Consider the following 17760-nt stretch of genomic DNA (forward strand, 5'->3'; position numbering starts at 1 on the left):
AGTATGTAAATATATAGTTTTACCTCTGAAAAGTCATTCATTTTAGCTTTTTGTACTGCTGATTCTGCCATCCAATTCCTAAGTACATATCTAGGATTGACAGCTGAAATCAAAGGAAAATCCAGTTGAATTCAGTTATAAAAAGTTGAATACTTCATAAAGTATAAATACCATAAAAATCACTCCATATTTCTTGATTAATAACATAGTAAACCTATCCAGACTGGTTAATAATTAAATCACACAGTATTTTAATATCATGCGCCACAAAGAGCCACAGGAGACACATTAAAGAGCCACTTGCTGCTCAAGGGCTGCAATCTGAATATCCCTGGCCTACGTACTAGCTGAAAACAAACCAAGATGGGACAGAGAGGCATACTTTTTTTATTTTGAGGGAGAAGATACTGCTTAGGGACAATATATGAAAATACACAATGTTAAGCTACGGGAGCTCTTGCCAGCATTGTTCTAGGAGCTCAGACTAGGCCAAGAGCAACGCTCTATTATATATGGGGAGAGAAAATTAATTCCATTTCACAGAGGATTTCAAAATTGTTTCAATGATTTCAAAACTAAATTCGCCCTGGTAGGCTTAAGGGGAGTCAGGAGCACCAGCTGAGCCTAGAGCCTCAAAATTTGGGAGCCAGCATTCCTGGGGCTTACAGGATACATCTATACTTGAATAAAAGACCTGTGGCATGGCCACGGCTGGCCTGGATCAGCTGACTCAGGCTTGCTGAGCTAACAATTGCTATGAAAACATTTAGACTCAGGCTGGAGCCCAGGCTCTGGGACCCTCCTACCTTGTGGGCAATTTTTAGCTCCACAGCCTAAGCCCTGTGAGCTGGAGTCAACAGACCCCGGCCAGTCATGGGTGTTTAATTGCTGAATAGACGTATGCATACTGTCTTGGCTCCCACCAGGCAGGTTCCATCAAAGCCCTGCCTGAGTTACACTGAATCTTGGTTGAAATTGAACGGTCTCCGCAAAACATTTCAACAAATCTGCATTCTCCAATGGAAAAAAAGTTCTGTTGGAGAATTTCTGACCAACTGTAGTCCTGATCCATAACTGGGACTTCTAGCCGTTGCTGCAACACAAATAATAATTATAATAAAAACTTTCTGCAATGTTACTGACTGCTATTTAACATTAATCTTCTAAAGTCACATGTAAAATAATAACTATCCCTTAAAATGGATAAAACTTCAGCTAGAACAGGGGGATCCAAAATACAAAGGTCAAAATAATCATGGTCAACACCCCAGCAGTAGTGGGAATTTGTGCCAAACCTAGTTTTTTAAATCTTATTGATAAGCCACAATCTAATCTCCTATTTTTCACTGGAATCAATAAAAGCTTCTGAAAGAAGTACCTGATCAATATCTCACAAAGGACTATGGCTACCAACTGCAAATGCAATTACACATGTGAATAAAACTTTCATCCAACAGCTCCCAAAGTAGCATGGTAACTAAAGACGAAGCCTACAATACTTTTGGTGCAAAGTAAGATCAGATCCCCTATTGACTGTGCACCATCTGTGCCTCAAGACTTTCAATAGTTCAAGGTCCTCGATATGCAAACTTTTCACAGATTTCACTGTGGAGTCACAAAATGGCCAGGCAAAATCTCTCTCTAAAGAAGGACCTCAGGATCTGGCTCTCAATATGTAAAAGAATAGCTGAAAAAGCAGCATTAACAACAGTGAATAATCTAAAAAAAAAAAAAAATTTCTCCCACAGGGCTCGATCAAGCATACAATGTACAATATGCCTAAACAAATCAATGGTTGTCATATTTAGTAATTTTGATGCTCATAACTTTAACATTATTAATTCTTAACATTTAAAAAAAAGCCCTTCCTTTGCTAGTGAAAGCCAGCAGAGAACAACTATGCCCACTACTAATGGAAATAGTCAAAGCCTCCTTCAGGGAACCATACCTACCATACTCTTTCAAAAACACAAAGTTCACCTAATCCTCAAGAAGCCATCATTTGATTGTGAAGACCTCTCCAACTATTGTCCCATCTCTAACTTCCCATTAATGAACAAAATCGTAACCACCAAGTTCCAACACGTGACATCAGCTAACATGCTGGATGCCTCCCAAGGGCTCAGACCAGGGCACAACACAGGAGACAGCTCTAGTGGCACTAAAAGACAACCTTCTTACAGCCACAGATAGTTAAGATCTCCAGGCTCATGCTGCTGGACCTCTCTGCAGCTTTTGACAGAGTGGGCCATGTGGTATTGTTAACCAGCCTACATGATATAGCAGGGACAGATGGTCAAGCACTACAGTGGCTCCAATCATTCCTCTCCAGCAAAACTCCAAGAGTGGTGATGATAATGAACTGGCTCCTCTCCAAAGACCCTCACCTCCCTCCCTGCAGGGATCCATATATCTCTTCTTCTTTTTAATGTCTTCCAGAGAACCGGCGGAGATAGTGAGGTGTCATGGGCTCAGCTGTGAACTATATATCTCATTCTCATCTGATGCAATCACCACCACTATTATGACAACACAATGCCTGCAAGTCATCAACTCTTGGGTGAAGAGAGGCTGGCTCAAGCTGAACTAAGGCAAGACCGATGTGATGCTAAATGGAGAAGGGAAATACTTTGATGAACTAGCCATGACACTGTTTCCACCTTCCACTCAAAGCATACTGCCTCCATTTACCAAATAAGTGTCAAGCCTCACAATTCAGTTTGATGTCTCACTAAGCGTGGATGACCTGGTAGCATCAGTATCTAAAACTACCTTCTTTCAGTATCTAAAACTACCTTCTTTTACTTCCAGCTTCAATGAAACATTGCTTTTTCCTTGAGGATAAGGACTTGGCCACAGTGATCCATGCACTTGTCTCCTCCTCCAGTAATTTACTGTATCTGAAGTAGAATGTGGAAACAATGCACAAGCTCCAGCTGATACATAATACAGTTGCACAACTCCTTCACAGGATAGGCCATCATGAGCACATCAGGCCTATGATTAAACCCCTCTACTGGCTCCCAAACAGCTTCACATCAGTTTAATGCTTTGGTCCTAATCCTCAAAGCAGTTAATGTAGCTGGGGCCTAGTCTATTGAAGAGTGAATTTTGACCTAATATACTAACTGATGAGACAGTGGCACTCCTCTGGAACAAGGTAGATCACAAAGGCCAGGACACATGAGAGTTGAGGAGATATGGCTACTGAATAGACATTCAGAGGAGATTAGGCAAATCCAGAGTCTGACTGTCTTTAGGAAATGCTACAAAATCTTCCTCTTTGAAAGGTCTTTCCATCATATGACATTCACAACACTGAACCACCCCCTTCTATGAAAAAAAGATAAGTTCATAAAGTCTAAACAATCAGAACCACAAATCCTAACCCTAGTAGAGATTTGACCTTGCAAAGAAAAAAGTGACAAAGACTCCATGAAGTCCACTACAGATTTCGGTATTGCTAATAATTCTACATGGATGGCGCTCAGATATATTACTCCTGGGGGAATACTGCGCATGTGCAGAATTCATGTCCCCCTGTGCATTTTTTTTCTCCGCAGAATAGAGATTCTGGTGGAGAGGTGCTGCAGTTACACTTTTCGTCCACCAGGGGTTGCTGTGGTGCCAGGAGAGTGGGCAGCCAGCCAGAGAGGCTGCATTCCTCAAAGCAGGGCCAGGTGAGGAGGCACTGGACAAACAGAGTGGTGCACACAGAGCTGCTAAGCGGTCATGGATTGGGATTCAGAAGGGCTGGGGGGGCAACTCAGGAGCTAGTGGAGTGACAATGTTGAGCCAGGGGCTGAATGGGAGGTGAGCTGTATGGCACAAGAGGACAGGGGGTATGGGGCTGCAGGGCCACATGGGGATGGGTGAGGGAGGCTTCAGGACACATGGCAAGGGGTAGGGGAGTGTAGAGGCACACAGGGATGGGGCGTGCAGGGACACACATGGACAGGGGCAGATATGCCTGACTGAATAGCAGAAGCTACAGGTCAGCCAGGGTCTGCATGGGGGAAGCTCCCCAATTCCCTAACAATTCCTCCCCCACTGAAAAAAACCTTTTCCATACTTCTCTCACCCACACCCAAAAATTCTCCTGGTTCACACCAGGTTCCTTCCCTCTCCCTCAGCTCCTCCAAGCCCTCAAGTCTTTGCACTGCTTCCGAGGAATGCAGGAAATACATTTCTGTATTGTAGTTTAAATGAATTACTCAAAGTTCTGTATTAATATGCCTAGTTAGGAATCTATTTGTCAAAAACACATTTCCTGAATCTTTTTTTTTGTATTGTTACAGACATACTTGCTGACAGATATGTTGAAATAAATTACCGAAATAATTAAAACTGGTCTGATTATATTGTGTTATTTTTAAGACTAAAATATGTATAATTTTGCAAAATTTTAAAGTATTATGTGCAGAATTTTTAATTTTTGGCACAGAATTCCCCCAGGAGTAATATACGATGATAAGCAGCAGTATAAAACTATGCTAGGATAAGAAATGATTATATAATTTTAGTAATTGCATGTTGATTAGGAAATAATAAAGTTTTGTCAGTATTTCTAGGTCATCTTTAAACAATGCATAAATGAGATTTCAGTATTATGTACACAACAGAAATTGATCTTTTGATATAAAATGGTATTGTAGTTATAATGTTAAATGCAAGTCTAGTGAGAAAGAGTGATGAGTGTGGTCTAGTGATTAGCAGGAGCTGCAAGCTAGGATTCCTGGCGTCAACTATCAACTCCATCCATTGATTCATTCTGGAGCTTTGAGCTAGTCATTTAAATTATGTGCTTCAGTTTCCCCCATGTGATGTGGATAATCACAATCATAACAACTACTAACAACATTTACCCTATCTCACAAGTGAAGCTTGATGATTATTAATGTACTTGTAAAGTGATTTGAGATCCTTATATAAAAGGAGCAATAGTAGCAGTAGTAGTAAAAGTACTGATATTTCTGAAATAAATACTATTTTCCTTAAGAGTTAAGATTTCATACAGATATTGTAAATCCCACTTATAATGCTCCTATGTAGATTTACTTGTTGAGTTATATTTTTAGGTGCCAGTTTACCTCTCCAATACTTGTGTGTGTTAGTAATAGGATTATTCTAAATTCAGGGTGACAGAAGCACTGAATCTAGCTCAGAATCAAAGTAAAGTCCACTATTTGATATCTCAGATATCAGGCTAGATTCTCTTAGGCTGCATCTGCTTCTACCTGCCCTTGCCGGGGTTGAATTCCACCCAGAGGACAGTTCAAATTCCTTGCTGGTGCAGAGATGTGCAATTTAGTCCTCTCTGAAACAGCAGAAGCGATTTCAGTCCTTTATCTCAATCACAGTGGCAAACTTTCAATCCTACCAGTCAATTTACATTCAGAAGATTGCCCCCACAGTGTAAAGGGTTAGAGACTTCAGTTTTTTAAATGAAAACTTAAATTAGTCTTGGTTTTCAGGGAATGTAAAAAACAGAGGAAATGTGGATTCCACATCCATGGTCACAAAAGCCAGCTATGTACATTTCTGATTTCTACTTCATTTTATGGAGACTTTTGGGGGAAAGGGATAAAAGCAAGTTTTAAAAAAACAAAATATTTTTTTTCAACATGTTCAAAGCCTTTTTGTATGAAAATAGCAACTGGTTTGGTACTGCATCTTAATACCTGCTCAACGGAAAAAATGGTGCAGAAAAGTAAATTGTACTTCACAAGTTCTAGATAAGCATTCATAGAGAAGTATATTTGGCTTTAATCAAATAATGTAATGCAGAACAATGTGATGTATCTTGACCTTTGAAAGATTAGAAAACAATTAATAATGTTTGTTCATTAATATCTTTCACTTAGATTAAACTGCCACAGCAACAGGATGAGATTAGTTGTTCACATTCTAAGTAATTATGAAGAGATACTTTAAATTAAAGTAACTGAAACTGTGATAATTTACACAAGGAAAAAGTCTGAAGGGGCTGTGTGGATCATTTTAATTTAATTAATGTAAACACAGTATAGAAGGAGTGAAAACAGTAACCGCTGAAGGAATAAAGCTTCATTTTAAGCCATGAACGTCATGACCATTTGTTCAATTGAAGTATGTATATACAGTTCTGTCAGGATACATTTAGCCAGATTCTGATTTCAATCACACTGGTACAAATCTGAAATAATTCTATTGAAGTTTAACAGAATTACTCCAAATGTACAGCAGTGTAACTGAGACCAAAATCTGGCCCTTGTTTCTTTTTCTTCATAAAAATATGGTACTTTTTAGTGCTCCTGAAAGGAAGGGGTGGATAGCCTTGAAGAACCATGTTTTGTGCAGCTAGGCAGTACTTACAAGTGTGATAGTGCTTCTGAGTTGTTGGGGGATTTTGTTTGGAAAATGAAACAAATACAATTACCATGAAATATAATTACCCAATCTCTCCCCTCAGACAAAAAAAAGCTGTACCTTGCACAGTACCCTAACAATCACAGACTCAGGCTCTGTATAACCTGCAGGAAAGCAAATGTACATATTTCTATTCTCAGTGGACAATTTTGATACTTTCTTCAGACCAGTGACATGTCACAACCACAGTAATTATTTAATGGAATACTCAGTGCATGGATAGCATACTTCTGTGAATAAACTATTACCTAACAATTTCCAATCACCTGAAAAGTTCTAAATTCTCCAATTGATGTACATACCTGTCATTCTTTTTCTTCTTGTACTGTCTGAATCACCCATGTTACTATATGTGGAAAACCAAAAAAAAAAATTCATGAATTTTGTGCACTTTAACTTCTTTTGTTGATACCACATTTCCCTCTTTTCCCTTTCATTATAGTTTCCTATCCTACTGTAAATAGAAAAAATCAATAATTCCATTAGTTGAACAGCAAGAATTTAACAAACATAACTGGCATATATCTACTTTCCCTTTTATCCCTCTCCTAACATTTTCCCAAGACATCATTCATAAAGTATTCAATCTACACTTGTTTAGACTCTTGAAGTACATATACTCCCTCAAGGTTTCTCAGAAGATAAAGCATCCAGTGCAAAGTGGCTGAGTTTAATTTCTGTACTGCATATATTCTAAATGCATTCCATTTGACATTGTTTCCTAATTTCCTAAACTGCATATGATCAAATGCAAACGGTAAATACTTATTCACTGGCACAAATGCCAAATTACAAATCTTACTGGACATTTACCAGTATCTCAGATTTATAGCTGCAGCTATGGCAAATGTATGTGCAAATTAGGCACATAATTTTGCCATGCATTTGTGGGGTTTATTTACTTTTTAAAATATTTTGTTCTACTTCCACTGAAGTTAATAGGAGTTTTGCTCTTGTTTCCAATGGAAGCAGGATTAACCCTCTAAGTGCAATTATACTCTGAAAAGTGACTATGAGAAAACAGCATTTTCTTTCTCAGCACATTTGCTCCCTGAGAATTGTATCTTTAAAGAGAATGAGAATTGTCTTGAGTTTAAAAATGTTTCATTTCTCATGTTTTACCACTATCAGCCCTGCAGAGCCAACACAACTATATAAGAGCAAACGGGGTTCTTTTTTGGCTTATGAAACAACAGAATTTTAGCTGGTTCCAACTGCGAAGCAGACACCTATGCAATCCATTGTCTTTCAGTTACACATTGAGTCACATCTGTGCAGTCACCCAAGTCCAAGGCAACAGGGTTGCATAAGTGTATATGAGAAGAGCACCTGACCAGAAGTGAGAGAACACAGCTTGACTTTCAAATCCCAGACTGAATTTGCTGGGATGTCAATTTAAAAAACAAACATAATTGTAAAGTGAGTAAATGTGCTATGGGGTCACGGAGGGACACTAAATGCAGAACTCCGTAATGTCATTTTTACAAAGTCGTGTTTCAGACCAGATCAGATTATAATTAGACAAAATAAATATAAATTCCAGCAATGCAATTATCATGGCAGCTAGTGATATCTCCATGCACATAGGGAAAAATGGTATGTAAAAGTGCGCCCAGGAGCAATATATAGGATTGCCTAAAGACCATACAATATCTGACCCAGACCAGGATAAGATTAAGTTTATCCCACCTAAATTCCACTGCCAAACACACTCTTGTTATTTTTAATTTGAAACTGTATTTATCTTACCGTCCTAATCTTAAGAGGTATATAGTAACCCAGTCTGAAAAGAACTTGTGTTTAGCAAGATCCTGCAGAGCCCAGAATTCCTAAATGGAAAAAATACCATTAATGATAGATACACTGCAGGTTGTTACTTACAAGCAACGAACAAAGTGAACAGATTTATAAAAGATTATAGGACATAAGCAGGGCAGGAAGAAGCCACAGTGCTAGACCCTTAACTTTTATTTAGTGTGCTTGCTTTGTGTTTCATGCTAACCTAGAGAGATGCTACAAGGATATTTGTGCTCCCTGTATCTGAGCTTTGTGTGCCTCAAGTGAGGCCCCTTTATAAATCACTTATTTTACAGAAAATACACAGCTATTTAAAAATATTTGCGAGAGGGAAGGAAAATGAATGGGGGAAGAGGTGGTAGACAAAAAAGAAAAGAGGAAACAGGGAAGGAAAGGGAGGAGAAAGAAGTCTGATAAAGAAGCAAGATGAGAAAGGAGACGCTGGGCAGCCACTTCAGGGATGCAAAGTAGCCATAAATCAGGTTTCACGAGCTGGTTAAACTGTGTTTAGTTGCTTTGCATTGGCTGTGTGGGACAAAAAAGCCAGTAAAAATGGATAAACATTACAGAAACAGACTAAGAGGAAATAGGCACAGATGTGCATAAAAGAAGAGCACCACAGTACATGAGAGAAGGAAACAAAGAATGAAACAAAGAAAGGGAAGTGAAAAGAAAGAAAAACAAGGGAGTCAGGGAAAGTGACCGGGTAGAAGGACTAGCTTGAGCAACCAGCTTGTGGATAGGAGGAGAATGTGAAAGTCCAGTATTCCTGCATGTGGATGAGAGAATAAATGGCTTTAGCGGGATAAAAAAGATATTCCTAGTTGAGAATACAATGATGTTAAGTTGCTGTTCTTGCGATGTTCCTGCTGGGTTTTGGCATGTGTTTATATTGGTTTATGGGTGCATCTGGAGGGAAATATTCGAGTGGTCTTCTCATTTTTAAGAACATACCTTGCCACTGGCAAAGCATTCTTGCATAGAAAAACTGTAGGTATGTTTACTTTTTATATAAAATCCTTCTTTTCAAAAGTATGAATCTTTAAACAGAATAAAATTACATTTGGTATTTTAAACGAGGTTTGGGGGATCAGAACTCCTGGGTTAAATTATCTTCTACCCTAAACAAAACACTTTATCCTCGACAAGCCTAAACTGACATGCTTGAAACAGTTTGTTCAGCTTCTCAAACAGCAACAGCCCAAATAAGGGCTGCAGAAGTCCCTTGGCCTGGTGAAGGGGTGTGTTTAGTATACAAGGAAAGGAATGATCATCCAGCATTAGACTGTTGGCCTAGGACTTGCTGCCACAGATTTCCTGGGTCACCTTGGGCAAGACATTTAATTTCTCTCTGCCTCAGTTAAATGGGGATTATAGCACTTTCCCACCTTACAAGAGGATAAACATATTAAAGATTGTGAGGCAATCAGACACTATGGTAATGGGGGCCATATAAGTACCTCAGAGAGACAGACACAGCTAAACTGATTCAGCATCCTGGCCCCTCATAGAAGAGGAGATGCAGTAACCAAGAACACAACTGCAGCCCACAGCTGCTACTACAGCCTCAGGAGTGACTCCACTGCATGTTTGGGAGCATTCCATTGGCTAAGAGCCAGGGAGAGGTTTTGTCTCTTACTCTGTAGCTGACAAATCTAGTCTTACTCTTACGTATACACACTTTTCTTCTCAGTCATCCCTTTGGTATACACGAGTCTCTCCAAAATAACATACTTTGAACATCTACAGCATTTGCCATCTGACACTGTCAAAGAGATTTTCAAATATTAACAAATTAAACCTCAGAGCAACCCACTGAAGCAGGTATCCTAATTTTACAGATGAGGAAACTAAAAGCAGAGACTTTGGCTAAGATCATTTAAATGTCTGTGACATAGCTGGGAACAGAATCCATATCTCCTGATTTTCACGCTCAGCCTTATGCACAAGAGCATTCTGCCTCTCACAAAGATGCATTTGCCTCCCACAAAGATGTTAGCCTGTCCTGAGCTGGATTCAGAAGAGGAGCAAAATGGTCAAAAGTTAAAGAGGGTCTATGAGTTTTCTGGACAAGATGATGTGTGCTCCCCACAAAGAAAAAGTACTAAAAATAGCCACAATAATCCTTTGTAAAGAAATGTGTTTCCTTTCACATTTCCATGAGTCCCCTCTACTGTTTATTGATTATTAAATTATTACTTGCTAAGCATCCTCCACACAGTCAACATTTTAGTTAATCCTCCACTATTGAGGACAGCATTAAATGCAGTCTGTATATTTTTCTACCTCATTTTACAGTTGTTAGATTGTTTTTACGTGTTTTATTTTGTTATTTGTTATAGGTCTGGAGTTTAGGCTCAGTTATCAGTGGAATGGGACAGGACTGCGGGCTGGGCAGCGGACAGGGACAAAGATGAGTTCCCATGTTCTTAAGCTGAGATCAGGGCTAGTCCTAGGCCCACGCTGGGATTGGAGAGGGACTAGATGAGAGATGGGGCATGGTGGGCGCAGGTTAAAATTAGGGCTGGCGATGGCACATGGGTTAGTTAGCATGAGGTCTTGGGGCCAGTTAAATGGCCTAAATAAAAGCAGGGATTGAGGTTATCTGGGAGGCCACGCTCGGGATGGCTCAGTACACACGTTAAGGCTAAATTTGAGCGTGACCTGATAAGCCCTAGCTAACATTAGGTTTGGTGCCAGCAACATGGCCTGGGCTAGGCTCAGAGTGAACACTGGCTAGTAGCTCCAGGCTGGGTGCAGCCTGCTACATTGAAGTCAGGGTTAGGTAAACCCCAGTGGGCCCTGGTTACGGTTAAGGTTGATGCAGACAAGTGGGAACAAGACTAGATTGGGGTGGGCCAATGGTCCCAAAGTCAGGTCCAGGCTTAGTACTTATTGGTGGGCCCATGTTAGGTTAAGGTAGATGCTAATTTGTGGACCTAGACTAGAGTTTTGTTTATTACCAGTTTGTGGAGCTGGGCTGGGGTTAAACACCCTAAATATCTCGGAGCCTTTTGGATTTTTAGTCTGTAGCTGCTGTTGTGAAAGTGGAATTTCCTGTATTTTGTCTTTGAAATATACCAGAATCCTGAATGCTTTGCTGCCATGGAAACAGATGGTGAAAGGCCTAAAATAGAACAGGCATCTCTAAAACAAGAATTGTTTCACAAACTCCATCTTCCTCCTCAGTAAGAAAAGCAGGTTTTGTGTAAACGATACTTAACATAAAACAACTTATTTTCATTACTTCAACATTCATTAAATACTTGATAATACTTAGCTCTCTCTGGTGTATTACATATTCAAAGTTCTGTATAAACATTAATTAATCTAATTAAACTAAAATGAAATTTAATTATATTAGATTGATTTCTATTGAAAGCCATAGCTACCTCCAAAACTAGCAGAAACCTTGTCAATATTATATATTATCTCAAATTACTATTTTGACTATTGTAAATCTTATGGGGATTTTTATTTGACTTTACATTTCTTTAAAAGAAAAAAAAAATATCAAGTCTGATCCTTAGCTGATGTAAATCAGTGCAGCTCCAGAGAAGACAACAAAGCTATGTCAGTTTATGCTAGCTGAGTATCTGATCTATTTTGTTGACTTCCAACCCTGAGACAGAGTGCAAGAAATGCTAATTTCCCCAACTATAGTGTGACCTTGCACTCCATATGTTTTATGGAAATATGCTTATGAATGTAAATACAATGTAACTGGAATATGCTTTATGCAAAAGGTCTCTTGTAAGGTATCATTACAAAGTTTATAATCTACTGAGTGTGTTCATCCTATTTGTATGAATGTATCATTCTTGTATCTGAAGCTAGAAATATGAAGTATTACGCTGAAGTCCTATTGTAACTACGCAAAGTGTGGGCCATTAATGGTGGCTTGGAATCTTGATGGCTCCCATTAACTTGGACAATTGGTTGTAAATGGCTATGTTTACTTGCAGTCTTCCTGTGTTCCTGTGAGTCAGCCCAGGAAGAATAGAGGCTTGGGGTCTCACAGGGCATGTGAACATGTCACATGATATTGAAATCCATCTTAAACCTGGTGCTTTTCCATTTAGAAGGGTGGGAACCCAGAGAGAGACAAAGGATTCCTGTCTTGTGCCAAAGATATAAAAGGGGGTTGAACAGAACAAAGGGGGCTGCAGTCGTGAGAAAACCCCTAGTTACCACCTGAGCTGGAACTAACAAGAACTGTACCAGAGAAAGGATTGGACCCAGACTAAGATGGAGTCTAGTCTGTGAAAGAAGCTTATTGGGAAATCTCTGAGGATGAGATATTACCTGTATTCAGTTTCCTAAATGTATTAGGCTTAGACTGCATTTTTTTTTTATTTTGCTTAGTAACTTACTTTGTTCTGTCTATTATTACTTGAAACCACTTAAATTTTTATACTTAATAAAATCACGTTTGTTTATTAATTAACCCAGCGTAAATGATTAATACCTGGGGGAGCAAACAGCTGTGCATCTCTCTCTATCGGTGTTATAGAAGGTGGACAATTTACGAGTTTACCCTATATAAGCTTTATACGGAGTAAAACAGAATTATTTGTGGTTTGGATCCCATTGGGAACTGGGTGTCTGGGTGCTGGAGATAGGTGACTTGCTGAGCAGTTTTTGGTTAAAGTCTGCAGCTTTGGGGGCATGGACCAAACCTGGGTCTGTGTTGCAGCAGACTACCACGTCTGGCTCAACAAGGCAGGGTTCTGGAGACCCAAGCTGGCAGTGGAAAACAGGCTCAGAGGTAATTCCAGCACATCAGGTGACAGTCCCAAGGGGGTCTCTGTGACCGAACCTGTCACATCTAGCCTATGCATTATAGAATCCAAATACTCCATTTATCATATTTGCAAAATTAGGTGCCTATGCTGCATGTACACAGTATATATGTGTTGTAGCAGATAACTGTATAATGTAAATGGCTAAATGAACATGCAGTAATTCATTTTGCACAGGAAACTGTTTTGCATGCATAATTATCTGTTTGCACCGATGTGCTCAACTCCCAATGAAGCTCACAGGAAGCACGCAAAACGTTTAAGGATTAGGAATTGCATACACAATTTAGTTACTTTTGAAAATTTAGACCTCAATCCAGTAAATATCTACACAGATGAGTAACTTCATGCATGCGAATAGTCCCACTGCACTGACATGGGATTACTTACATGGCGAGGTTACTCATCTTGTGCAGTAACTGGAGTTCTTTAAATGTGTATCCCTATAGGTGCTCCACTTCAGGTGTGCTAACACCCCTTGCACCTTTAATTGGAGATTTTCGGTAGTAGTGCCCATTCAGCCCACACATGTACCTTAAGTTTCCTCATGCCTCACTGCAAGGCTATATAGGGCTGTGCAGGCAAACAGTCCTTAGCTCCTTATGTACCATGAAAGCACCAGAGGAAACTCCAAAGCAAAGGGGAAGGAGGGCGAATAGTGAAGCACTCATGGGGGACACATCTCACAGAACTCCAGTTATTGCACAAGGTGAGTAACCTCTTCTTCTTTGAGTAGTGTCCCTATAAGTGCTCCACTTCTGGTGACTACCAAAAGTAACTCCAGCTAGACAGAGGGACTTTTGTGCCTAGTCCAAGATTGAAGACACCACAGCATTTACAATTGCAGCATCTGATCATAAGGCTGGACCAGTGCATAATTCTTAGGAAAAGTATGTACAGAAGACCAAGTGGCAGCTTTATACATTTCCAGAATAGGAACATTCTTGAATAATGCCATAGAAGCAGACAGAGATCTCATGGAATGGGCCAACACCCTAGAAGGAGACTGTTTATCTAAAGATTTATAGCACAATATGATACAATCAGAAATCCACGTGGAGTGTCTGTGGGTGGAAATTGCTGAATCTTCGGATCTACCCACAATAGTCACAAACAGTCCGGGTTACTTCCCAAATGACTTGATTCTTTCCAAATAAAAGGCTTCACTGCCCTCCTAATATCCAAAGTGTGTAAAATGACCTCTTCGTTGGACCGATGAGGCTTGGGGGGGAAAAATGGAAGGTGCATAATCTGGTTGATGTGAAATTCAGAGGATATCCTGGGTACAAAATTTTGGTGTGTACAGAACAAAACCTTGTCCTTGAAAAATACTGTAAATGGAGGATCTGCCATTAGAGCCCCCTACTTCTCCAATTCTGCGAGCAAAGGTGATAGCCACCAAAAAGGCTGTCTTCAAAGATAAATTAATGAGGAAAGAGGTTTGGCTCAAAAGCATAAGGCAGGGGTCGGCAACCTTTCAAAAGTGTTGTGCCGAGTCTTCATTTATTCACTCTAATTTAAGGTTTCGCGTGCCAATAATATATTTTAACATTTTTAGAAGGTCTCTTTCTATAAGTCTATAATATATAACTAAACTATTGTTGTATGTAAAGTAAATAAGGTTTTTTAAAATGTTTAAGAAGCTTCATTTAAAATTAAATTAAAATGCAGAGCCCCCCGGACCGGTGGCCGGGACCTGGGCAGTGTGAGTGCCACTGAAAATCAGCTTGCGTGCTGCCTTTGGCACACCTGTCATAGGTTGCCTACCCCTGGCATAAGGCATCTAAATACTAAATTCAAATCCTAGATAGGAGTGAGTTCCCTAACTTGGAGGAAAATTTCTCTGTCCCCAAAGAAATCTTATAGTTGTAGGATGGGTGTGTGATGGGTTCGATCACAGAAAACTCCTTGGGAACTGCCAACTGATGTGCTGAGACTACCCCTGAGCCTGATTGCCCTGGCAGCTTGGGACTTCAATGCCCTGCCTGGTTTGAGCCAGACCCGCTAACCTGCTGCAAACCCAGACCCAGGTCTGAACCACGTCCCCGAACACCTGCAGGCTTAACTGAAAACAGCTAAAGAAGCGTTCCGGTCTCCAACACTCAGATGCCCAACTCCCAATGGGGTCCAAACCCCAAATAAATCCGTTTTACCCTGTATAAAGCTTATACAGGGTAAACTCATAGATTGTTCACCCTCTATAACACTGATAGAGAGATATGCACAGCTGTCCCCCTTCCCACACCCTGGTATTAATACATATTCTGGGTTAATTAATAAGTAAAAAGTGATTTATTAAATACAAAAAGTAGGACCTAAGTGGTTCCAAGTGATAAGAGACAGAACAAAGTAAATTACCAAACAAAATAAAATAAAACACAGAAGTCTATGCCCAATAGAGTAAGAAAATGATTACAGATGAAATCTCACCCTAAGAGATGTTCTAGTAAGCTTCTTTTACAGACTAACCTCATTCTAGTCTGGGTCCAGCAATCACTCACACCCCTGTTTACACTGTCCTTTGTTCCCGTTTCTTTCAGGTATCCTTTTGGGGATGGAGAGGTTATCTCTTGAGCCAGCTGAAGACAAAATGGAGGGGTCTTCCAGGGGCTTAAATAGACTCTCTCTTGTGGGTGGAGACCCCCTCCTCTCTCCTATCCAGAATGAAGCCTTGGAGTCACATGGGCATGTCACATGTCCATGCATAACTGAGCTCCTTACCAGCCAGGCCACATTCCTGGGAAAGATCAGATGTGGATTGGCGTCTCCAAGTTCATTGTTGGCTTAAGTGTTTCTTGATTAGGCATTTACTGAAAATAGTCTTTTCTCAGGAAGCTGACCAACTGCTTCACTGAAGCTACTTAAAATTAAACAAATACATAGCCAATATTCATAACTTTGAATACAAAAATGAAACATGCATACAAATAGGATGAATATATTCAGTAGATCATAACCTTTACAGAGATATATTACATGGCATATGTAGCATAAAATATATTCCAGTTGTCTCATATATACATTCATAAGCATATTTCCATAAAGAATTATGGGGTGCAACATCACAGGGTGAAGACTGAGAATCCTTCAACTGCTGAACAGAAGGCTGTTATAGCCGTCAAATGGACCTTGACAGAGCTGAAAGACAATCCTGTTGTGTTTTTTTTAGCTATGAGGTAATTAAGGATGATCAAGAGGTAAGAATTAAGAGGTGGGAAACTTCTCTGGACACACCGTAGGCTGAATCTTTTCCATTTGTGGAAGTAAGCATATCTCCTGGAATCTTTGTTGCTGTCCAATACTCCTCGTTGTACCTTCTTAGAACAAGTCAACCGTAGTCCCATGAACCACTGAGGAGCCAAGTTCTGAGATGAAGTACATTCAGGTTGGGATGAAGATGACATCCTGGGAAAAATGAGGAATGGATGGAAGGCAGATCACCTGACAGATGGCTGAATCAGGAAAGGATACCATAGCTGCCTGGTCCATGCTGAGACTATTATGGCTTTGTTGTGCTTGATCTTGTTGATCACCTTCATGTAATGTCAGTCAGCTCTTTCTGCTGAATAGATCAAAGCATTTTTGGTCCTTATGACGTGGCATGGCCCTTGCATAACATTATCTACCATGTTCATTTACTGCCTGCACAACCAAGAACTTTGGTGAGTTGGATTGGTGAGCAGAAATTCAGAGTCCTTAGCTGGGATGTAATATTTTCTTATCGGTTCATTTGCACTTCAGCAGAATCATCACAGAGGACTCCCAGACGGATTTGGCAGGATCCAACTGAGTCCAGTAGCGTAGCAGCTGTTCCCCCTCTGAGCACAAGTGGTGCCTTTTTTAATTTTTACTCACCCGGCGGTACTCCAGCTCATTGGCGGCGGGGGCCTGCATGTGCTCCGGCTCCTCGGTGGCATTTCGGCGGCAGGGGTCTTCAGTGCCACCGAGGACCCAGAGCGCTGCCCAGTGAGTACAAGTGGATGGCACCTTTTTTTCTTTTATGTCCGCTGCCCCTGTTTGCTTCACCTAGCTACACCACTGACTGAGCCTCATTAATAGGCAGGGCAACTCGGATAGAGGGAGTCCATTGGAGGATGTTCAGGAGCTTATGTTGCGACTTCCTGATCTGGAGGGAATCTGCAATGTACTTCATTAACTCTTAGAAGTGTCCAAAGTCATCAGCCACAGTCAGTGAGGGAGGTATAACAGCTTCATCTGGGGAAGATGAAGAAATGTTTGTTTGGGGAGTGACCTCTTTATCTGCCCTGGCCTCCTGCCCCTGAAAGGTGCCTGAGGTAAGAGAGGAGAAGTTGGAGTACAGGAACTTCTCCCCTGTATTTTCTGAAATAGCAGCATGGTAAAACTGCTGTTGGACCCCAGTAGGCCACTGAGAAGAACCAAAAGGCATCAGGGGTTGTGATAAATGAAGGGGAGGGGGAGTAGCTCCCTTTTATGGACACCCAGCCAGCCAGTTTGCTATAAATTCCCTCTTAGTAGCTGTTCTCTACTTGCTTTACCTATGTAAAGGGTTAAAAAGTCTCACTGCTATACATAGGTAAAAGAAAGTGAGTGGGCACCTGACCAAAAGAGCCAATGGGAAGGCTAGAACTTTTTAAACTTGAGAAAAAAAATTTCCCCTCTGTCTGTCAGTGATTGTTCTTCTGGGAAGAGGGGGACGGAGCAGCAATGCTGTAAAAAGCTTGGGACCAGGTATGAAAAAGTCATCAGTATCATACCTAGAAACTACTCATTC

The 17760-nt window shown here is 40.4% G+C and overlaps 1 protein-coding gene across 1 annotated transcript in view; it reads right to left on the minus strand.

Annotated features, from left to right (window-relative positions):
* The window catches only part of LOC119850410 (protein adenylyltransferase SelO-like), a 38888-nt gene that overhangs the window by 3013 nt on the left and 18115 nt on the right, over positions 1 to 17760 (minus strand). The window contains 3 exon segments of the mRNA XM_038388328.2: positions 24 to 103; positions 6711 to 6754; positions 8158 to 8237. Coding sequence (XP_038244256.1) covers positions 24 to 103; positions 6711 to 6754; positions 8158 to 8237 — 204 coding nt within the window.

Source organism: Dermochelys coriacea, chromosome 2, assembly GCF_009764565.3.
Source record: "Dermochelys coriacea isolate rDerCor1 chromosome 2, rDerCor1.pri.v4, whole genome shotgun sequence".
In the NCBI taxonomy this organism is placed as follows: domain Eukaryota; kingdom Metazoa; phylum Chordata; order Testudines; family Dermochelyidae; genus Dermochelys; species Dermochelys coriacea.